Raw genomic sequence first — 24,221 nt, forward strand, 5'->3', positions numbered from 1 at the left:
AAATTTTCTGGTTGTGCCCCTAAAATTTTCAGTTGGGGGCCACTGTGCTCCTAGTGAAAAAAGTGAGTCTGGAGCCCTGCAGTTAGATCAGTTCTTCAGTGTTCATCAGGATTCACTGTAACAGAAATCTCATCACCCATCACACATAAATCACTTAAAGCTGCATTCCCACACAAATGTGCAGGAAAAAATTTTTTTTTTCAAACTTCCTTATGGATTTAGGAATAGTTTTGCCAAGCATTGTATTGTACAGACTAACATCTAAGCAGCTTACAGTGGCTTCAGTTACCAGACTGACGTCATGAAGCCTGTTTGAACCACACATCACCCCTCCACCCCTCTAGAGTCAAAGTAAAGGGGGCGTGATTCATGTGAACTGCACTGACAAAACTCAGAGGCAAAGCAAGAAAGACACAAAACTGATTACAAAGCACCGTCTAATGTTCTCATAAAAACTTGTGTGCTTTTCTTTGATGAAGCGAGGCGTGGAGATACTAGTTTTTGATTCAAGTTTTGTTTTTTAACCGTGAAAGTCATTTTGTGGAATTACTCAGGATTGAATCAAAGTTTAACTTTTTGAAAAAGCGATTTTCACAATGAAGCACGTGTATCTGCTGGTTTTCGGTAAGTTACATTTTTAGATTTTGTTAAGCTTGATGTTTCCTCTGAGGATTGTACTGTAGAAACAGATGTTTGTGGTTTTGAGAACGACAGCATGTGACTCTCTCTGTGAAATCCCAGCTAAAATCTTTTTTGTTTGTTATCTACATAAGTTATTCCTGATAATGTAAAGAACATTATGTGAAAATATATCCTTAACCTTACTTTAATACTGCGGTAAGGTCATGTCAAAGATTGAAATCAGTAAATGAAATGAAACTTTGATGCGACTTTTGATGAAACTTTAGCCTGGATTTCACATACCGGGTCACATTTGTTGCAGTTTCAAGCAGTTTAAAAAATAGATGATCACAAGAGGAAACCACAGATAGGAAAATATGATGTCACAATGGGGCAGTTTCTACAGCAGAGCCCATGACGTTCAGCGATGTTGGAAACAGCTGAATGTGAGTGATATACTGCATAGAGAAAGAACAGAACAGCCATTCATTCAGTTGTATTGATATTTATCTTAAAATATTTTCACTTGCTACATCACACAAATGTTTGCAAAACATCTACATTGTCAGAAAAAAGGTTGTACTCTTTAAAAATATGTACCATTTAGGTGTAAATTAGTGTATGCATTGGATACCAATATGTACCTTTGAGGTGCCAATATGCATTCTTTGTTGTCAATATGCACCTCTGAGAGGTACTCAAATGGTGCAAATGTGTACTTTTTGAAAGGGTATTGTCTAGAACCAGCTAGTGATCATTTTTTCTGACAACCAGGGCTTGACATTAACACCCGCCAATTGCGGGTAGATTCCGCTGTGGCGGGTGAGACAGCCAATCCCACTAGCCACTTTGGCAGGTTGAATATAATTTTTTGGAGTTTTCTTAAAAGTTATGCGAAATAATAAACAATGTGCAATGCGACACTAAAACAATTGAAAAATAAAACAATTGCATGGAAGTGATTGAAGAGATTTAAAGTATGTGCACTGTCTCTGGGCCAGAGCGGTGAGAAAATCATAGCGCATACCTGAATGTGCACGTCCCAGTTTTGTCCGAAGTCAAAGGAAACCTAGCTAAATCAAGTAAATTTCCTCTAATTAAAGTCATTTTAGGATGCCAAAGTCAAGTTTAATTGCATAAAATGTATTTTACTAACAACAAAATTGTGGCCAGTAAAAATGCTGAGTGGCTAGTAACTTTGGAAACCAACTAGCCACTTTGGCTGGTGAGCAAAAAAGTTGATGTCAAGCCCTGCTGACAACGTGTAATATGAAGGTGTGAAAAGACACTGGGTCTCGTTGTGTGCATGCATACACACAAAAGTGTGCGTGAAATGTGCGTATAGACGTTTTAACGAACAAATCATGATTTAACAAAAACTTTCATAATAAATGTCTTCTAAATGTACGCAAAAATGTAAGAACAACTAAGACCACACGTACGCATATATGGGCCATTCTACCGAATTGGTGCAAATTGACACTTCAAAACTTCTTGAAAAAAGTGTGTTTTTTCCTGCAAGCTTTGTAGTCATAAACAAAGTAGAACATCTAAGGAACACTAATCTACTGATTGGACACTTTAGTTTCTTAGCATGTTTTTATACAGTTTCGAAATGTTTTCTCTCTTCCAGAATTTGTCACTACCGAAACACGACAACATTTGATGTAAAAATTAGGTTTTAAGAGCCTATTCTGATTTTCTTTACATTAACCTTCTAAATATATTTTTTACATTTTTTTAAAGACAGTGTCATGGTTATATTGATTAGAAATATTATTTTAATAAAACTATAAGAGTGGTTCATCAAATTAAATGCATTTTGAAAGCAATATTTTTCTGTAATTTCCATACATGCACTTATACAGTTTTCAAATTCAAGGATTCATTAGTTTAAATTTTTATCTAACTAAATAAATTATGTCATCTTTTCTGATATTTTATTTTTCCAGAACATTATTTGTTTCGGTTGTGACATCAAATGTTCGGTAGTGACGACCATATTGGATTTTCCATATTTTGTGTAAAAAAAAGTAATAAGTTAGTCAAAAATGGTTGGCATTATGCAGTAAAAACATACAGCGCAAAGAATATCTAACGCAACACCACATAAAAGCAGAAAAAACTGAAATTACGCTGAAGAGATGGCGGATAGTTCAGACCTTGAAGGGATGCAAGATGCTGTGTTGATTTTCACATCTCTTGAGAAAAAGATGACAATGTATGTCCATATAAAACTTCAGGCCCACAGTATAATCTACAGAATTTGGTGTGTGTGCACCCATGTCCATCTGTAATGTTGGTGTACACATGTGTGCCTGTTTTTCCATTACACATTCTAACTTCTCTAAACCTCCTTAACTGATTCTCTTGTTGCTGAGTTTGACTTTTTTGAGTTTTAAGTAAACTTAATTTTTTATTTGATTTGAGGTAGGTTGAATCAATTTTCATATAAAAGAACTAGTGATAGACCGATATATCGGCCGATTTTTGCGAGCTTTATGTGTATTGCATTGGCCGATTTGTGGCTGCTGTGTTCACCGAGTTTTTCCGGCATTATTTACAGACAGAAATATAGTTTTTTAAGTTCAATTAATGTTACTTTTTTTAAATTGAGACTTATAAAAAATGACACGATGATGCCAAATTCTATAAGTAAACTGAGTGAGCAAAAGAAGTATCGGCTCAAGAAAATGGGCTCTCTCAGTCTGTCCGCTCTACTTTCATCTTTCCGTCTATGCATGTTGGTGATTCCTCTCTCTCTGTAGCTATCTCTACAAATTAACCAAAGATATTTACATTTACATTTACATTATTAGTGTGAGCCTGCCATGTCTACACTTAACAATGACATGTCAATTTACAATGATACTGATAAGTGCTATCTGTTATGTCATTTATATAAAGCAATCAGTCAAAGTCCCGCTTAATTAGCGCAGAAAGTTTTCCTAGAGACCAGAGGTAGAATCATATAGCCTTCATTTATATCAATAATGAGTCAAGCTACTACTGTATGAATTAATTAAATTAATCTGGCCTAGTTCATTTTATCTTAGTTTGTAGTCCTAGTCAAATCACGTACAACATTACAGAAATTGACTGACAAATTATTTGTACTGAAAAAGAATATATGTGCAGTTGAAAGTTTCTATTTATTAATTAAAATAAAGAAATAAGTGTCATTTTGTCACTACCGAAACAATCACGTCACAACCGAAACGTCAACAAACCTTTCGGTTGTGACTGTTTCGGTAGTGATGATTTAAGCTAACTTTGATCCTACTGCTAAGATGCTAATCAGTATGTAGTTAGCTAGCACAGTTCTCGACATTGAAACATGAGTAAAACCTAAATGAGCAGTAGAAAAAATAAAAAAAACTGAATTGAAAATCATTGAAAATGTGTGATCGGTAGTGACATTCATAAATGTCACACACTGATTTCCAAACTTTTGATCACATTTACTTCAAAACCATGAGACTGATCTAATCACCATGTCACCACAAGAAAGAGAGGCACAGACAAAGTTTCTGGTTCAAAATGGAAGGGAGTGGCTTAAAGCAGTATTATATTATTGACCAAACTATGCAATGTTTCGGTAGTGACGTGAAAATGCGGGACAGTGTTTTTTTTACATGATTTTACATGATTTTCACTGAAAATATCCAATAAATATATTTTCAAAATGATACTTCTTAAAACAATGATTAAAAAAATGTAAAAAATTATTTCATTTTTTTTTCCTATGGTGAAATTCAGACCTTGGGGTTTGGGACAATCACCTCTCAATTGAAAGCACCATATAAACGATGATATTTTATATATAAAACCTGACGCTACCTCAAATATTACTTTGGGTTTTGATTGCTATTTGCTTATATTTTTTTATTATCAAACATTTTCCTACATTAATGCTTTTTAAATTAGTTTTTTGGTTCCGGGACAGCAATTTGCACGAATTCGGTAGAATGGCCCATATCTGTGTTACAGTATATGTTTCATTGTTTATGATTATTTCGTACGTGTGGTCTAAGATGTTCTTACATTTTTTGCCTACATTTAAAAATAAACTTTTTGTTGAATCATGCTTTGTTCGTTAAAACGTCCATGCACACATTTCACACATACATTTGTGTGTACACATGTTAAGTGAACGACACCCATTGTTTTCATAGTAAAACACTGATTGTGTTACAACCATATTGTATACTTATAAAAGTGCTTAAAAGTGAACATTGCCATTTGACTTTCTTACATTTTTATAGACATTATGTCTTTAATAAAGAGAGTGTTGAGACAAGATAACTGCTTAATGAAAATATCCATGAACCTTTAAAGTTACTGAAATGCATGTAAATACAACTTTAACTTTTATAGGTTGAATATGTGTTACTGCTTTGAAACAAGCAAGATATAAATACCTGAAATGTATACAGCTGTGAATTGTTTTGCTTTAAGTTTGAAAACATTTGGCTTTGATTTTGACAATGGAAAAATTATTGTCTGAAACAGAATCAGGACAGGAAATCCAAAAGCACAGGATTGGGGGTTGAGGTTTGTGATGAGGATAAAATAAATATTTCTGTTAGCCAGTGCCGGCCGGTGACTTCTTTTTCGAGGGCGCACGATGCAAAGCTCATCACAACATGTATTTAGCCGTCATGTGTGTGGCCCGTCATGTCAAAATATGTGTTCGGTGCGCCATGTGAATCTATGTGCATCACGCTTCATGTCAAAATACGCGTGTGGTGCAGACGCTTTGAAGGATTTATAATAAAAGAGACGTTCGCGTTTGCCAGATACTCACTTAATCTCATGTGTAATCACAGTTTAGGTCAGTGTCTTTTAAGTATTTTGTGAACGTGAGCATCTCTTATCATAAACCCTTTCAAAGCATGTGTAGCAGGCTCGTATTTTGACATAACACATGATGCACATGGTTCAAATGACGCAGCAAACACATATTTTGAATTCACGCCCCTTGAAAGAGAAGTCACCGGCTGCTATTGCTGTTAGCTTGAAAAGTCTGGATAGATTTGCAGTGCATTAAAAAATTATTGATGTACTTGCTTATACTTATGAGGAAGACAGTCTTGACCCCACCTTAAAGTGCAGTGTAGCTTTAAAAGTGTGACTGTACTTTATAACAGGCCCTGCCTTGAGGTCAGAACATGTGATCATGTGTAGGCCTACTTTCCTACTTTGGGTACAAATGGAAATCCACCATATAACACTGTGCCTCACCCGCTGCACAACATACTGCACAACACTGCAGTCTCATAAACAATGAGTAAAAGAAGAACTAACAATTCTGTTTAATATGTATTTGGCTGTATGTATGTAAGTAAGGAGAAATTTGAAATAGTAATGAAATGAATTGTTTTTCTTAATTTCCTCATAACTTTTTTTGTGGTTGAAATTTGTTTTTAAATCATAAAACCTTGTTTATTTTTAGGTTTAAAGGATAATAACCGTGATCGGTATCAGTCGTGTTATATTTGTGGACCCCACTGTATTGTGTACTAAACTTCATTAAAACCTTGAATTTTATCTTTGTTCTTGTAGTTTCTCTATTAGCTCTTACAGAAAGAGTCCTGATGGATCCTGCCTGTCCACCTGGATACATTATAGATGGAAAAAGAAAGTGTGTAGGTATGAGCAAAAACATAACACTAACATATAAAAACATGTTTGCATCTCTCCAAGATGTATAGTAGCCATTTTAAGCTCTTTTGTTCTTTTAGCAATTACTTTTATCCCAAGAGCTTTGAGAGATGAGCAGTTTGTGCAGTTGCTGAGACAGTTCTGTGTTTTCCATTGCTGTAGATGAAGATGAGTGTAAATATGAAGAAGATGAAAAGCCAATCTGTGGAGATGATGTAGATTGCTACAACACTATAGGTAGCTACTACTGTCATTGTAAAAAAGGATTTAATCCACCTGGAAACTTTACAGATGACACTCCAACAATATGCCAAGGTAAGACAGCTTGATATAATAGACTGATGTGTTACATTTGAGATCATGCAAAGATAACATCTGAGACTCACTGTTACTCATTTCAGACATCAATGAATGTATTGAGGACAGCATTGATTGTGGTCCTAATGCATCCTGTCAAAATACTGGAGGAAATTATAAATGCACATGTAATGATGGCTACTTTGCCAACAATAATGCAGAGACATTTATGGACAGACAAGGAGTTCAGTGTATTGGTAAGTAAAATATCACAGGCTAGACATTGTTTGCACATCTGTTTAGTTTGCTTGTACTTTATTGTGAGAGTTTTGAGTTGAGATGTTTTTGTTTACAGACAAAAATGAGTGTGAAGTTTCTGGTTTCTGTGGTATAAATGCGAGATGTCATAACACCCCGGGCAGTTCCAACTGCACATGTGATCCAGGCTTCAGACTGAAATCAGGACAAACTAACTTCATTGGTCCCAGTACAGACAGCTGTGATTCAAGTAGGTCCAATAAAACTGCAATGTGCAACGTTTTATCATAAAGAAAGATATGTCACATGACACATTCTCTTATTTAATATGAAAATATTGAATTTCAAGAATGACTTACTTCTAAAATGTTGTTGTGATTTCTTTGAAGTTGACATATGTTACAAAAATACAACTATCTGTGGAAAAGGATCCTGCATAAACGGCAAAGATGGCCATGAATGTGAATGCAAGCCAGGATTCACCAACTATGGACACAAACAAATGAAATGCACAGGTTATTATCTTCTTAATATCAATCTGTTTGGTTATTTTATCTCTATTTGTTGTAAATGGAGACTTAAGAATGATAGCACTCATACATTTTAACAGTAGATACAAGTCAGTCACCATTTGTGCAAAGTATTGAAATTACATTCCACTTCTTAATTGTTGTTGTGATTTCTTTGAAGTTGACATATGTTACAATAATACATCTATCTGTGGAGAAGGATCCTGCATAAACGGCAAAGATGGCCATGAATGTGAATGCAAGTCAGGATTCACCAACTATGGACAAAAACAAATGAAATGCACAGGTTATTATCTTCTTAATATCAATCTGTTTGGTTATTTTATCTCTATTTGTTGTAAATGGAGACTTAAGAATGATAGCACTCATACATTTTAACAGTAGATACAAGTCAGTCACCATTTGTGCAAAGTATTGAAATTACATTCCACTTCTTAATTGTTGTTGTGATTTCTTTGAAGTTGACATATGTTACAATAATACATCTATCTGTGGAGAAGGATCCTGCATAAACAGCAATGATAGTCATGAATGTGTATGCAAGCCAGGATTCACCAACTATGGACACAAACAAATGAAATGCACAGGTTATTATCTTCTTAATATCACTCTGTTTGGTTATTTTGTATCTATTTGTTATGAATGCAGACTTGAAAATAAGAGAACACATACAACTAGATTTTTACTGAAGATGTCAGTCCAGCCCAGTCTCCTGAGGTTGCGTATAAATAGCCCGAAGTGTAAAACTCGTGCAATACATACGCCAAATTCCACTTTGGCGTGCATATGATACACAAGTCCTTCCCATTCACTTAAACGGGGCATCTTTTTTTGTCGTTTTATTTATTGGTTTCTCAATGTTTTTGCTATTTTTTACCATTTTCGCTTGGGTTTAGGGTTAGAACAACTTTTTGTTATATAAAAATTACATCCTAACCTAAACCCCAACTCTAACCCCAACTCCAAGCGACCATGGCTTAAATATGGACAAAAACATTGAGAAACCTGTATATTAAATAACCTCATAAAGCAAATCTAAAATCTAACCCTAAACCCAAGCGAAAATGATTTAAAAAACAGAAAAAAATTGAGAAACCAATAAATAAAACGACAAAAAAAGATGCCCCGTTTAAGTGAATGGGAAGGACTTGCGTATCATATGCACGCCAAAGTGGAATTTGGCGTATGTATTGCACGAGTTTTACACTTCGGGCTATTTATACGCAACCTCAGGAGACTGGGTTGGTCAGTCACTTTTTGCGCATTCATCAAAATTATTGTAATTACTGCATAGAAATAAATGTGTAATTTAAAACACATTAATTGTTTAGATAAATTTATTTATAACTAAATCCTACATATCGCACAGTCCTGCCTCATTGTTTGTGACATTTTTGTAGTAAAATTCAAAATTCATCTGTTTTTGAAACACAGGAACTTACTGTAAACTAACACTATTCTCTTACTGCACTGCAATCTCAATTAATTAATTTGCAATGCTTGTGATTTCTCTGCAGAACTAAAGTGTGATACATGTAAAACTGATTTATCAAAGGTACTGTATGATTTAGGATGACTCGAGTTTGCACTGAATATAGCACTCATTCATTCATTCATAAGTCATCTTATGACTCTTGTTTTCTCTCATCTGTGTACTGCAGCATCCAGAGCTAACAAATATCACCTCTTTGATGACCAACACCTGTTTGTCACTGAGTGGAAATAAAGAATATCTTACACAAACGGATGGCGAGAGATTTTTAAAGGTTATACATTGTAAATCTTTACTAATTTATCTCAAAAATGCATAAATTTTGTATCAGCTAAATAATATGCCTCACACGCCTCTGCAGATATTCAGTATTTCACCTCTGGTATAATATAACCTATATTTTTTTTCCACAAAACTTTAGGATTTTCTGGATGCTTTAGATGATCTGCTTTCAAAGGAAATAAAAGATGCTGAGATAATGACACGGATCTTTGATATAGTGGAGTCAATGCTAAAACTGATAGGACCTCTGCTAAACAACAACCAGACCAAGATGTCAGCCAAAGAAACTGGTGAGAAATTTATAATATTTCCGTACATGATAGTTTCAACTAACAAACCCAGTCCATATGTTGCTGTCAACCTAAGGGTTACATCCCTGTGCTCACCTTGCATTGTTTTCCCCAGAGCCACAGGTCCCCTTGCGAAAATTAACTATGGTTTTATTGTGGTAAAAGTGTAGGAACCATGATTTTTGGTTATTTTGTGGTTTTACTACAGTAGCCATCGTTTTTTGCTTTTAACTGTACAGTAGTAAAACCATGGTTAATTTTTGTAAGGGGTCATGATGAACCTTTGTGCCACATTAATTCTGCTTATGGCTATATTATAGATTTTAAATTACATTCATTTCTTTGTCTCTGCTGGTTCATTAATATGATTTCTGCCCTCCAGAGGTAGAGCTGTTGGTAAAGAGGGGCAGTTCTTCACCTGACGGTCCTCTTATGATGTCCACCAACAGCACACAGTTTACCTCCAACTGGAAAACAGCAACAGGAAATACATACTTGGGTATAGAAATTAAATACATAGATGATATTTTTTAGGATACATGCACATCTAATCTATCAATTAACCAGTTGCTCAACTGGCCGTGCATTTTGTTAGCAGCGCAAAAGGTCATGGGTCTGATCCCAGGCAACACATACTAATAAAATGTATAGCTTGGATGCACTAAGTGATACTAACCATCTGATAAATCAGAGATGGTTTTTGAATCCCGTCCTTTGTTGACAAGGAAAATCTGTTCACTCTTTATCACCTAAAGATTACATGGGGATGTAAACTCACACATTTTTTTTACATTAACATCAATACATTTACAGACTCTCTCAAATGATAATTACTCTCTGTGTGCATCTGTGAACCAGGTTTTACAACTGCAGCTCTCCTCGGCTACAAAAGTCTTGAAGGATCACTCAACAGCTATTTTGGCAATTTAATGAAACAAGAAAACATGAAATACGAGATCAATTCAAAGGTAGTAACTGTGGTTGTTAGCAACGCAGAGACAAAGCATCTACAGGAACCAGTAAATCTCACGTTCTCTCACTTGAAGGTATGAGAAACTAATATGTTCATTTTTGTTGTCTTTAAATGGATTACTTGGACTTAATTTTGATGATAAAGCAGACAATAAAACCTCAGAACAGATATAAAGTCCTTCAATACTCTTTAACCTCCTAGATGTGGGTTCACGCCAGATGCGAGTTCGGCGATTTGCGCGAGTACATTGCATACGGTGTCAATGCAAAGACGCAATCAGAAGCTTCCTCGCGCGGGATGATGCGAATTGGGCGGCGCCATTGCCGTGAAAACACGCACTATTCGCCTCAAATGTGCCTTCACACAAGTTAAAAATATTAAACTGAAGCGAAAAATTTGCATGACACAAAGTTAAATCCCACGAGTAATCTAGAGTGAGCAATGCGATGCTAAACGTTTGGTGTGTACGTAGGATTAGACCAGGGGCTTCATTTATAAAGCGTGCGTACGCACAGATTTGATCGTAAAGTGTGCGTACGCAAAAAACCACGACAAAGTCCTTATTTATAAAAACTGTCTTTGACGTGGAAAAGTGCTTTGCGCCACGTCAGGGTCTAAGCAGACGTACGCAGTTTTGCTTGTCTGATTGCTGCAGGTTTTTGGAAATATAAGCCATTCTTGCTGCTTGAAATTGTGTTTAAACATTGACGAACGCTCTTTTATATATCTGTGACATTAATTAGGCATCATTTAAAGGCGGAGGTCTGAAATTGCTCAGCAACAAGTTCAAGTTCATTAGCGATTCATAAATTTCACATCTGAAAGAGGGGAGTACGCGCGATTTCTGTGCGTAAGTTCGATTTATAAATCACAAATGTTCGTAAGATCAAATGTAGGATGGTTTCTACACAGCATTTTATAAGTGAGGCCCCTGATGTGTCCATTTACGTGGACATCACATTTTTTTGTTGTTTGCACCATAATACTTAAAGGAATAGTCTACTCATTTTCAATATTAAAATGTTATTACTTTAACTAAGAATTGTTGATACATCCCTCTATCATCTTAGTGCGTGCACGTAAGCGCTGGAGCGCGCTGCAACGCTTCGATAGCATTTAGCTTAGCCCCATTCATTCAATGGTACCACTTAGAGATAAAGTTAGAAGTGACCAAACACATCAACGTTTTTCCTATTTAAGACGAGTAGTTATATGAGCAAGTTTGGTGGTACAAAATAAAACGTAGCGTTTTTCTAAGCGGATTTAAAAGAGGAACTATATTTTATGGCGTAATAGCACTTTTGGGAGTACTTCGACTCGCCTGAAAAGTCCGCTCCCCTTCTCACTCTCATAATGGGAGAGGGAGGGTGTTACTGCGCCGAGTCGAAGTACTCCCAAAAGTGCTATTACGCCATAAAATATAGTTCCTCTTTGAAATCCGCTTAGAAAAGCGCTACGTTTTATTTTGTACCACCAAACTTGCTCGTATAACTACTCGTCTTAAATAGGAAAAACTTTGATGTGTTTGGTCACTTCTAACTTTATCTCTAAATGGTACCATTGAATGAATGGGGCTAAGCTAAATGCTATCGAAGCGTCGCAGCACGCTCCAGCGCTTACGTGCACGCACTAAGATGATAGAGGGATGTATCAACAATTCTTAGTTAAGGTAATAACATATTTTAATATTGAAAATGAGTAGACTATTCCTTTAATTTTGTGTAACTGGAACCTGGTGTACACAAATATGGACAATTACACTGCTTCATGTTCAATGAAAAATATTTTGGTTATTCTATTTATTGTTTTTTCCTAACCCCAAAATAACTGGAAGAAATCTGAAAAAAGACAAACAAAATATCGAGACTTAGGAGGTTAAAGAGCATTTCATGTTGAAACCTCAAGAAGCTGCTTGATAAAATGCCAATAGTACAATTTTGAAAATTCAAGGCAAAGGTTATTGACTATCCTAAAGATGCTAAATTTTAACAGTTTATTTTGGCTTTTGTTCAGTCACAACATGTTTCCTATAGTCCAATTTGTCTTTTTCTAATGTTTTGGTTATGCATTTACAGTACTGTGCAAAAGTCTTATGCTACGCACACACCAAACGCGGGGCATCTTGTTAAGGTACATTCACACTATAAGCGACTAGCAGTAGCAGAGTGACACGATCCCATTGATTTCAATGGAAGCTCGGCGGCATCCGGCGACACGAGCGACAGTGACCGTTGACAGCTGGATGGGTGTGTCCAGTCACGCGACAAAGTTGAGAAATGTTGAAAAGTTGAGCGACTACCAATGAGAATGAAGCAAGGGAGTTCACGTCATCCGTCTCTCGTCAGTTACTGGAGCGGACGTTACTCATTTGTTTATGACAGCCAGATATAGAAACACCTCTTTTGAAAGAGACGAGCGACACATAGCAACAAATTCGCATATAATGTGAAAGTACCTTTACTTGCTCTAGATTACCCGTGGGATTTATTTTCGCGTCATGAGAAGTTTTTGCTCAAGTTGAATATTTTCAACTTGGGCGAAGACGCGTTTGAGACGAATAGCGTAACACAGTCTCACCCCATGTCGTCAATATTTGACGACACTTGACCATTCGTCAATATGTGACGCGGAGGGTATACCTTTCGCGTCATTTTTTGACGAACTGGGGACTTCAATACTATTACGTCCGTTGCATTCTCTTCTCCTATTTTCTTACCATTTTCGCGTCGGTTTAGGGTTAGATTACGCGAAATTAAACAGTGTACGCGAAATTAAACAGTGTACGCGAAATTAAACAGTTGTCACCTGGCGTTGGGGTTAGAAACAGTTGTCACCTGGCGTTGGGGTTAGAGTTAGGTTTGGGTAGGGATGTCATTATGTAAATCTAACCCTAAACCGACGCGAAAATGGTAAGAAAATAGGAGAAGAGAATGCAACGGACGTAATAGTATTGAAGTCCCCAGTTCGTCAAAAAATGACGCGAAAGGTATACCCTCCGCGTCACATATTGACGAATGGTCAAGTGTTGTCAAATATTGACGACATGGGGTGAGACTGGGTTGAATAGCGTGTGTTTTCGCGGCAAATGCGCCATATCGCGTAATTCGCATCGCCCCACTTTGCATTTACTTTGTATGTAATCTACTCGCGCAAATCGTTGAACTCGCATCTGGTGTGAACCCACAGTTAGCCCACCGTGCCAGAATTAGATTAGTTGTTTTTGCAATGTTATAGTGATCATATATAATTGTGTCTCAGTCTCTTTAATAGAATACATCCAGAGAATACAAGAAATGTTTATGAAGTATTAAAAACTTTATAAAAATGTAAACTGATGTGAAGTTTTTAGGGTAAACTCCCCTTCCACTTGAGCAATAGCAGGAAACAGCATGATCTCTTTTACCTAAATGAAATTAAATCCCAATTTCTAATTTTAAAGAAATGAGTCTTTTTACTTCTGCTCAAAAACGCTCAAGATTTGTTTAGTGCCAAGAGAGGTCACACTAAACACAGACGATGCCCAAAGAAGACATTTAGTTCTGAATTTTTTTATTTTTGTACATATTACCTTTATTTTCTGTTTGTATCTTAATAAAAGGCGTGAATAAAATAAAATAAATATGGATGGATATTAAAACTTTAAAGACTTTTGCACAGTATTGTATGTTATACCCACTTGATGTGTTTTTAATGTGCATTTATATCTTTACATTTCTCCCAGCAAATGAATGAGAATCTCACCTGTGTTTTTTGGGATCATGAATTGGAACATCGCGGGTGGTCCACACGTAACTGCACTAAAGTGAGGTCTGATGCTAACGAAACGGTCTGCTCCTGTACACATCTCAGCAGCTTCGCTGTACTGATGGCTCTCTATGACATTGGGGTACATTTACATTTCATCATTTAGAAAATGCTTTTGTCCAAAGCGACTTACAACAATTAGGAAACAAGAAATCGATTTGTCATAAGGAGGCAATAAAAAAGTTTTCAAACAATACCTGTTGATAGAGAAAGAGAGAGTTAGTGTTTTTTTTATAAAAAATACACTGAAAAAACGAACTTTTTGGTGTAGTAATATTTATTAAATTAACTCTCATAATTTCTACATAATAATATTAACATTTGTTGAGAACTAGATTTTCCTAAGTAAAATGATGATGAATACACAATTAATTCATGTAAAAAATGAACTGTGTGGGAATAGTAAGTCTTATTAGATATTTTCTTGTATTATTTAACTGTTTTATAGTCACTGCACATAGTCCTAAAATAATTAAGTAAATTTTAATCAAAAACTTTAGCAGATTCAAGTAAAAAATCTTAGTTCATTTTACTTAAAAATATTAAATCCATTAAACTAAAAAATCTAAGTAAAATTTACTTACATTTATTTGCACATGTTGTAAGGAATACCCACAATTCTTTGCGCCTCAATATTTTTATTTTTTAAGCTTTATCACAGAGTAAGAACTGATAAGAACTTTAACTACTTATATATTTGTTAGCAAAATGTCAAAAAGGTTTAAGCTCTTATATATTGATGTTGTTTTGTTGTAAATAATAATTTTGTGAAGTCACCGTTTACGTGATCAGTGTTTCTTTACATGAAGCCTGTTCAGAACGTTGTATTGCAATTCTCTCCACAGTGCTGATAAAGCATGTCAGAAACACAGTTTGTGTGCGTTTCTGTTCCGAATCAAGTTTATTCAATGACTGACTTGTTGTCAGTCAAGAATTTTGTGTTATAGTGCCATTTATAACACTAAAAATAACTAGGTCCATAAGAATATGTTAAAGAAAATAAAAAACAGAAAATACGATTTATTTAATATTATTAGGATAGCAATGCTTCAATTTTCAAAAAAAACCTAATAGACTTTACCTAAACGATTAAAATAAATCTAACTTCTAAATAAAATAATTAAGTAACATTTAATTAATTATTTAACATATGTTTTATCATGCAATTTTAATGATGAGGTTTGTATTTTAGCCAACAAGTGTATGCAGAATATCCTGTTAAAAGCCACTTCAAACTTTCCCTGAACATCATTGTGTGTTCCTAGGATTGCAAAGATTGTAGGTTCAACACATAAACTGATCAAATGTATGATTTACATGCACTGTAAGTCATTTTAGATAAAAGTGAACCTTCGGTGGCCTTTAAAATGCAGGATAGGCAATTTTGCAGAGGCTAGCTATAGCAAGCAAGCTTTGAAAACATAAGATCCCACCCTCCCTGCAGATCGTTCTCTAAAGTCACCACTTCTCCAAACACATAAACTCTTCTTTAAGGACACTCCACTTTTTTGAAAATATGCTTATTTTCCAGCTTCCCTAGAGTTAAACATTTGATTTTTACTGTTTTGGAATCTATTCAGCTGATCTCTGGGTCTGGCCCTAACACTTTTAGCATAGCTTAGCACAATCCATTGAACCTGATTAGACCATTAGCACTGCGCTAAAAACTAATCAAAGAGTATATTATATTATAAGATTTTTTTTCTTGAATCAAATGTTTAACTCTGGGGAGCTTTAAAATGGGCATATTTTCAAAAAAAGTGGAGTGTCCCTTTAAGCTATACCTTGATCCAGATGCTTTTTCGTCATAGTTGTTTCTAAGACGAACGAATCAAAAGGAATGTAAGGTAGTCACTGTTTGGCTTCTAGGGGTGTGCAGCGGAGTCAGTATTTGTATCTGTATTTGTATCTGTAACAGTCTCAAAATTATTTGTATCTGTATTTGTATTCGGATTGAACCGGAAGTGGGTGGGTCTTAAACCGGAAGTTTGTCATATTACATTAAAATGACATTTTAAATGCATTTTTGTTTTTTATTATAATTAATTATAACTTAAATAACTGTAAACATTTATTAAAAATAATAATACAAATTTTTAATCAAAAAGACGAATAACTTGATTCTCGTTAGTAATACTCATGGAAAGCAAACAACTCATTTTAAAGCCTCATACAGCTTGCCTATGTGCTATGCATCATTGTATTGTAGCATTAAAATAACAAACTTGAAAGCACGTTGACAAAACTGTAGGCTACATCACCTTTAAATGTTTATTGTGCCTTTCAGCACAGTTCCATGAGACCCATTCTTTCTAAATGACTGCAATGTTTTCAGAAAAAATAAGTAGCCTACATTAATCCCTCATCTAGCGATTTAAATATAGTAATTAAACATCTAAAATGGTCATTATTTGTAAGTTTTCTAAAAGAGTGAAATATAATAATACTAATACTACTCATATATCCATGTCTGACATCTTGGTTTCGGTTTAAAAACATGCAGGAATTTGAAAATAAAATGCAGGACTTGCTTGATGTTTAAAGAGTTTAAGGGAGATAAAGTTCGGGAACTGATTCATGTTAAAAAGTTATTAAGATCGACAAACTCGCGCTGATAGACAGATCCGAAATGCAATGCAGAGACACGCAAGTGGCGCAGAATATGCACAGAATGGTTCAAAAACATCTGTTTTGATAAGAATTTACGAAAGCATAATAAGCATACAACAAACTTGCTGAGCTCATTTTTATCTATGTCCATATAGAGTTTGCGCGAATATAACGAATTGTTTAAAAAAAATCCCTATTGGCTTCCATTCTCACTTAGAGTGCATCCAAATTCGCCTACTATGCCCTAAAAGTATGTATTGTACTGTTTTTGTTATGGGAAAGTCTGGACATTTAAGTACTTTAACAGATATGAGACATATTAACTCTAATTTTGACTACTATTTACTACTAATAGTATTCATTATTGCATAATGGAACATCCAGGATTGCCTAATCAAACAAAACCAGTCCAATGGTCATTCAAAACCAGACTAGCTAAAACACAAAACAAACTTTGCTTTCATAAATAAAATCATCTTACCTTAAGATTGACAGCTGACGAACAGCAGACAGCTGACTGATTTAACCCGCGAAAAAGTAGGAAGTCATTACATTGCATTCGGAATGAATGTAATGATTGTGCGATGATTTTATGGTCCTGTGGCCTTTTCACACATATGAAAAAACAGAATGACTAAAAGTGGTTCTGGGGGAAATCACCCAACCCGCAGGGTGGTGCAGCGCCTGGTTAGGGTTAGGGTTAGCTTAGCCACCGGCGGAAAAGAAATTGCCGCATATGAACACAAACGTATGGTATGCACAGAGGCGGTCTTAACATATAGGCATAGGTAGGCGGCTGCTTGGGGCCCCCTATCAGCGGTCATATTAGGGGCCCCCCAACAAACCTAATAAATAAATAAATAAAACCCTTATCATCATGAACACTTCAAAAGCATTGTAAATTGTATTAATCTTCTTAAAAATACATTGAAACTTTGAAATAGTAGTTAAAATGTCCAGTTCATGTTTATCTGTCACTACACACATACACCCCCTTCTTTCACAATGAAATGGACTAGTCCATAACGGCGCGAAAGATAAACACAAAGGGACAGTAGGACTGGGAAAGTACAGGAATAGAGACGAATCAAGACAAATATAAACGCGAAATGGGGCTTTGGTGATTTAACCGCCTAGTTCTGCTATAATTGCCTTAGCCTAACACCTACAAAAATTATTTTGTGGTGAAGTAAATAACGTTACTACAGAAAAAACGAATTAACCCTTATGTTATGTTGGGGATGTTTTCGTCCACTATGGGGTGCTTTTGAGTTTTAATTTTGGGAAAATGCTTATTAATTACTTCTTTTCAATATAAAAAGTGATTGTGGACTGGACTTTTTTAAACCTTTTATCACAGTTTTAAAAACATTGGCTTTGATGCATTGCTTGATGCACAGTTTTTGTGCAGCATCAGAATACATTTTTTTTCTCCGTCATTTACTGTTCGTGGCTGTTTTTGCCCCCATTTACTTATTCTATTGGTTTTGTAGTGCTACACTTTGTGTGTTCTCTGCTTTTCATCTTTATTTTGGAGTACATTTTATTCTTTTTTTATAGATTGGATAGGGGGGCCCAATACATACCTTTGCCTTGGGCCCCCAATTTGCTAAATCTGCCACTGGGTATGCATAGTGCGCTTTGGCCTCTAATTGAAACTAGGATATATGGATATATCAGAAGGCCTGTATTTATCCCCCCGTGGCTGTGTGGATTACTTTTGCGAAGTATGGATGCACATTCTTTGGGCTTAAAAGAAGTAGACCCAATATGCAACAAGCCGATCCTAATCCTAGACTTCGAGGGGCCCTACGAAACTTTGTGAGGGGGCCCTGTCAGCGCGTTCATAAAAACCCTTTATCTGTCTCTGCTTAAATGTAGCTATAAACACAATATAAATAAAATAAAAATAAAAACATGTTGTGGTCCTTTTTGTCTTTTCTGCTCCGGACGGATAGCTTTAAACTATATCCATATATCGCATTTCGATTGCATTGGGGAGCTGCACAAACCGTCTGACAAATTAAAGTATTGTGAGATCAGACTGCTTATAATTTCGAATGGCTCAATTATGTCAGTTAGTCTGTGCAGTGCAACATGAAGTTAAAAGCAACGGGACCCCAAGTCGTCGGGGCCCTACGCAGCTTGCATACCCTGCGTATAGGGAGGATCGGCTCTGTATGCAACCGTTATAAAGCTTGAAAGAGCTAAGACATTTTCTAAAATAAATTTGTCTGAAAGATGATGGACATATGTATCTTGAAATGGCTTGAGGCTGAGTAAATCATGGGGTAATTTTCATTTTTAGGTGAACTGTCCCTTTAAGTTGAGATACAACCAATCAAAAGCTTAATGCTAAAAAAGCCATTTAATCATGCTGAAATGCATTAAAATAGTTTATTATGAATGGTTACTAGCAGATCACTTAAATGCTCTCTTCATGTTACTTGCTAGTCTAATCATAGCGGGCGTTGGTGTTAGTGGTTTAACAAAGTTTTGCACGTTTGCTGTAAACTGATTCTCATGCATGTGATAAAACAAGAGACACTTCTTTTTTAAACTAAAAGGCATATCTGTTAACCACCAGTGCCTGTTGAAGACACTGCACATTTTGTTATCTGTAAATGGGTGGTGCGGCCTGTTTAACACATCTTGGTTTCCTGGACCGAGATTAGACTAGTCCTAAACTAAAATAAATGTAAGAGCTATCTAAACTGAAAACAACTTGCACTGACATATCTTAAAATACATCAGTGCCCTTTGTTTTGCCTCAAAGTGCACACAAGTAATGTTTTTAGTAAGGCATGTTTGTTAAAATCTAGTTATATTTCCTAATTAAACTAAGGCCTGGTTTTGGCTATAAAGCTAATCCCTGCAGCATGTAAACCAAACAGCATAACTACAACTTTTGAGTTATTTCACTCTGCTAAATAATATCTCATACAGTTATATAGTATTAAGATAATAGGCATACAAATACAAGATATATACTTTCAAACTGCATATACAAGAAATATGAAACTGTTTAAAAGTATTCGTGTATCTCTTTATGGATTATGTTTATTGTTTTGCCCCACAGGATGTATATGAACTGCGTGTGATCACATGTGTGGGACTGTCAATCTCTCTCATCTGCCTCCTCATCTGCATTGCCACGTTTTACCTGGTGCGCTCAATCCAGTGCACACGCAACACCATTCACCTCCACCTCTGCATCACGCTCTTCATTGCATACTTCATCTTCCTCGTGGGTATCACCCGTACAGAGAATAAGGTAAAACAGATTTGTTTCTGCAGATTCACCCTGACTAAATGTTGTGGTTTACTCAGAAAAAGGAAGTAATGATAAACTTCTCTTGTGTTGACCTCTTCACCCCTCAGGTGGGTTGCGCTATCGTTGCAGGAATGCTGCACTATTTCTTTCTGTCTGCGTTCTGTTGGATGTGCCTCGAGGGGGTGCAGCTTTTCCGTATGGTGGTGCTGGTGTTCAACACGACTGTCAGACACATCTATCTGGTTGCTGCCGGGTATGGAGTTCCCGCTGTTATCGTCGCCATTTCAGCAGCAGTCAATGCAGATGGATACGGCACTGAAAAACAGTGAGTCTTGGACTGCCGATATCTAAATCAGTCATAATCTGAAAATTTCATGTTTGTTAAGATGTTTTTCTATTTTCAGCTGTTGGCTCAAATTGAAAGATGGCTTCATCTGGAGCTTTTATGGGCCAGTTTGTGTCATTATTATTGTAAGTCCCCTCTCGCACATTGCACTAAGCTAACTGCACACACAATTGGGTATAGAAAGTATTATATGTTCATCAAATACATTCAAATCCACCTATTCCCAGCCTCGGGCCATTCAGAAATACTGCTTTGTTGGCAGAATCCATTAAATGCAACATACATTTTTCAGCAACATTCTCAAAGTGCAGAGAAGATCAATTGGATGAATGATGGCTCGCAAAGCAATGTGGATTACATTTAAAATTGGGTCCCTTGTGAGAACTTGGACTACCCTGGCTAACACCAGACCAGTCTCATAGAGAATGAGACGTGGTCTGGGAACCACACACTCTTTTTCTCATATTTTAGGCGTGGTTTACGAATTCCCAGAGGCGTTTATTGGGCGCTACGAAAGTCTATCAAATGCGTCTGTATGTAGCTCATAGCCAATCGTTTCAATTATACCAGATGACGTATGTAGTGCAACATAAATTTAAATGTAAACAACTGTTATCGGTACCGTACGTGTGCACACAGCTTAAAGACGATGACGATGCCTAGCAGGTTGGTCCTATAAAACTCCGTGGCTATCATGTCTTGCCATATCCAAACATTCTTCTTGGATATGAAACTGTTTAACGCCAAAAGTTGCTCTTTTTTTCCATAAACTTGCGTTCAAAACTACTTCAAACACTATCTAAGGCTGCATTGGAAGTAACTTTGCTTCTGCTGTGTTAGGTTCTATAGTTTCCATGCTAGACTTGCAGCGAGAAATATTTGCGTGCAAGGCAGCATAGGAAACCCAGGCTAAACTTTGACCTGAATACAACCCGAATGTGGCAGTGACATGGTTCACATCGCCCCCTAATGTGTGGCTCAGTTTCTGCATTTTTACATTCTGACTTACGCTATCTGCAATGTTTCTAGTTGCATATATAATGATTTTTGCGACGTTTATCATGTCTTGTTCAAAGAAGGTAGAAGTAGAGGTTTTTGCCAATAAAGCATTGAGGGTCAAATTGTTTAAATACCAATAAAATGACTAAAGGGACATACTGTGCGTTGATCATGCTGTGCATTGATTTCTGACACTGCCAGAAAACTATCGTAGGCTATCTTTGGTCGCATGACTGGGAAAATGGCCATCTTTTTTAACTTGTCTCACTGCATGACATAGGACCACCGATTGAGATCCACGATCACATAAACCGTCACTATTGTTTCACGATGGCCATCTTTCGTCTATGACAGCCAAAAATCGTGTGTATCTCAGGCTAATGCTGTGTTTACATCAACCGCGTTTCAGGCGTCAAAATCAAATCTACCGCGCCTAGTTTGCCCCTTCAATTCAGTTTCAATGCATTCGCGCGTGTAGAGCGGAGTAGACGCGCAGAAAAAGCAAGCATTTATCGAGAAAGTTACCAGTTTGTATTTAGTCACCTTACTATAGGGGGAAAATAAATGGCGCAGGTCGATAAACGTCACGTGTCTCAAAAGTGAAATGTGTATTACAACTTACCAGGTTGCCCAAAGTCCTCACTGACACTCTTCCAAGCGAGGTCCTTTTTATTCCTGTGTCTATAGAAATAAGAACTTGTGTCGTATAGCTCCGGGTGACAGCTTATGGACAATGTCAAGCGTTCCTTCATGTTGAATGAGTGACTCCAGGTGGGGGTGCCGCCACAGCAGCAAGCAGGCTCCTGATTGGTTAACACGGCGCGAAATTCCGCCAAAGTTCAAATTTTTCAACTCGGGTGTCAGCCGGCAATTCGCGTCAAACACAAAATGCACAAAAGCACCAGGCGCTCAATTCACGCGAACTAGACGCCCGAATAGGGCGGAAACCTGTCTTCCGCGCCAAACGCCTCTACCGCGCTGCGGGACCTCCTGACACGCGTCTTCACATTAACTTAACATTGAAATCACTCGTGCTTCACGCCTCTACCGCGGTTGGTGTAAACGCAGCATAAAGACGGGCGTGACACTTGCTCTAACGATGCAGCAGAGAAACAAAACAACTTCCAAACAGCCGCTCTCAAATTTGTATTGCAAATTCGCTTGAATGAAAGATCATGCGGAACATCTTGTGTACATTTTATCCTTCACTTGTACATTACAGTAGCAACTCTACAATGTCCATCCTTGCTGAGATGAAGGGATATCACTTTACCCACTTTAGCCACATAGTTTAGGGAAGCTGAGGATCAAGAATTAGACAACAGTGTTAGCTTAGAGAATCACCCAATTCTGTCTAGACTGAAGAGAGGAAAGGTCATTTCTTATGAAATTGGCCCAAAAGTGGTCAGAGAGGAATTGACTATGACTCAACTGATGACAACTGTGCAGCTCAGAGTCCTAAAAGCTTTCAATTCAGGATGCCTTCAATTTTAATCATGACTGTACCTCACTAGTGGGGTGAAGCAAACCGTTTCAAAATTCACACAAAAAAATCAAACAAATGTGAATTGGGTACAATTTCATCAAGTTGTTTGAGCGAATAATGGTGATATTGATAACATAGTAAATTACTAGTAGTTGGACGAATTTTGAATGCAGGCACTAACAGCAAGGGCATTGCGATGATGTCGAGTCCCATATATTATAAAGACAACCACAGCGAAAAACAGCTAGATGGTCAGCCCCGTGGGTTTAATGTTCACTACATCAGAATTTATTCTGCAAATGCGTTTTCATACTCTATTATTGGCATTTACTCTTTTAGTCAAAAACGTATTTTTATTCGAAATTTGGCACTTCCATCATTAATTTCGTATGTGATACTTCAAAATGCGCATAAAATTAGTTTAATAGAAACCCAGCTACTTACAATCTGAGCACCAACAGTAGTCCCCAAGGCAGTTTTGATGGAGCGTTATTTTACGTTAAGTGTGGTGCGTGTGGTGGATTGTATTTAAAGGAAATCTTCTGATTGGCCAGAGATACATGAAGCTCAGGGATGAGGGATTGATTGGCCTTCATCAAGGCCTATCACAGACACTGTTATTGGATGTAATTGGACCTACTTTTTTCTGTGTGTTTCAGGTAAATGTTTTCTTCTTCCTCATAACGATATGGAAATTGGCAGATAAATTTTCCTCCCTAAACCCAGACCTAAACAATTTGCGCAAAATCAGGTGAGAATTTATTATTAAATTAAGAATATAAGTGCACTGCTTTAAATTCTAAATGCTTTTATTAAATGTATTGCTTTAAAGGAAAACACCACAGTTTTCAATATTTTACTATGTTCTTACATCAAATTAGACAAATTAATAAATACTTATTTTTTTTCAATGCGTGCAGTTCATCTTTGTACAGTGCGTTGTGAATGTGTTAGCATTTAGCCTAGCGCCATTCATTCCTTAGGATCCAAACAGGGATGAATTTATAAGCCACCAAACACTTCCATGTTTTCCCTATTTAAAGACTGAGTAGTTACACGGTGGCACAAAATAAAAAGTGGCGATTTTTTAAGCGGATAAAAATGGGAACTATATTGTATGGCTGAAGAGCACTTAGTTTGCAGCACTTCGACCTTACCTCGTCTAAGCTGAGGTAAGAACATAGTAAAATATTGAAAAAGGTGGTGTTTTCCTTTAAGAAATCATACACGAATAACTCATCTGCTTGGTCTGTTTCAATAGGTACAGTATGTTACTTTTATAGTGACTTTTATAG

General features: G+C 36.5%; 1 protein-coding gene across 6 annotated transcripts in view; it reads left to right on the forward strand.

Annotated features, from left to right (window-relative positions):
• Nucleotides 1-24,221, forward strand: part of adgre5a (adhesion G protein-coupled receptor E5a) — a 201,719-nt gene that overhangs the window by 170,900 nt on the left and 6,598 nt on the right. For 4 of the 6 annotated variants that reach the window (XM_073856941.1, XM_073856945.1, XM_073856946.1 and 1 more), the window contains 11 exons: nucleotides 7,832-7,957; nucleotides 8,888-8,925; nucleotides 9,032-9,136; nucleotides 9,284-9,434; nucleotides 9,817-9,933; nucleotides 10,293-10,480; nucleotides 14,129-14,293; nucleotides 19,901-20,095; nucleotides 20,203-20,420; nucleotides 20,500-20,566; nucleotides 23,586-23,677. In XM_073856941.1, the coding sequence (XP_073713042.1) occupies nucleotides 7,832-7,957; nucleotides 8,888-8,925; nucleotides 9,032-9,136; nucleotides 9,284-9,434; nucleotides 9,817-9,933; nucleotides 10,293-10,480; nucleotides 14,129-14,293; nucleotides 19,901-20,095; nucleotides 20,203-20,420; nucleotides 20,500-20,566; nucleotides 23,586-23,677 (1,462 nt within the window). Of the gene's footprint in view, nucleotides 1-7,530; nucleotides 7,657-7,831; nucleotides 7,958-8,887; nucleotides 8,926-9,031; nucleotides 9,137-9,283; nucleotides 9,435-9,816; nucleotides 9,934-10,292; nucleotides 10,481-14,128; nucleotides 14,294-19,900; nucleotides 20,096-20,202; nucleotides 20,421-20,499; nucleotides 20,567-23,585; nucleotides 23,678-24,221 lie in introns of all 6 variants that reach the window. The other 2 variants (XM_073856942.1, XM_073856944.1) reach the window with 1 other exon arrangement.

Source organism: Misgurnus anguillicaudatus, chromosome 19 (assembly GCF_027580225.2).
Source record: "Misgurnus anguillicaudatus chromosome 19, ASM2758022v2, whole genome shotgun sequence".
Taxonomy (NCBI): domain Eukaryota; kingdom Metazoa; phylum Chordata; class Actinopteri; order Cypriniformes; family Cobitidae; genus Misgurnus; species Misgurnus anguillicaudatus.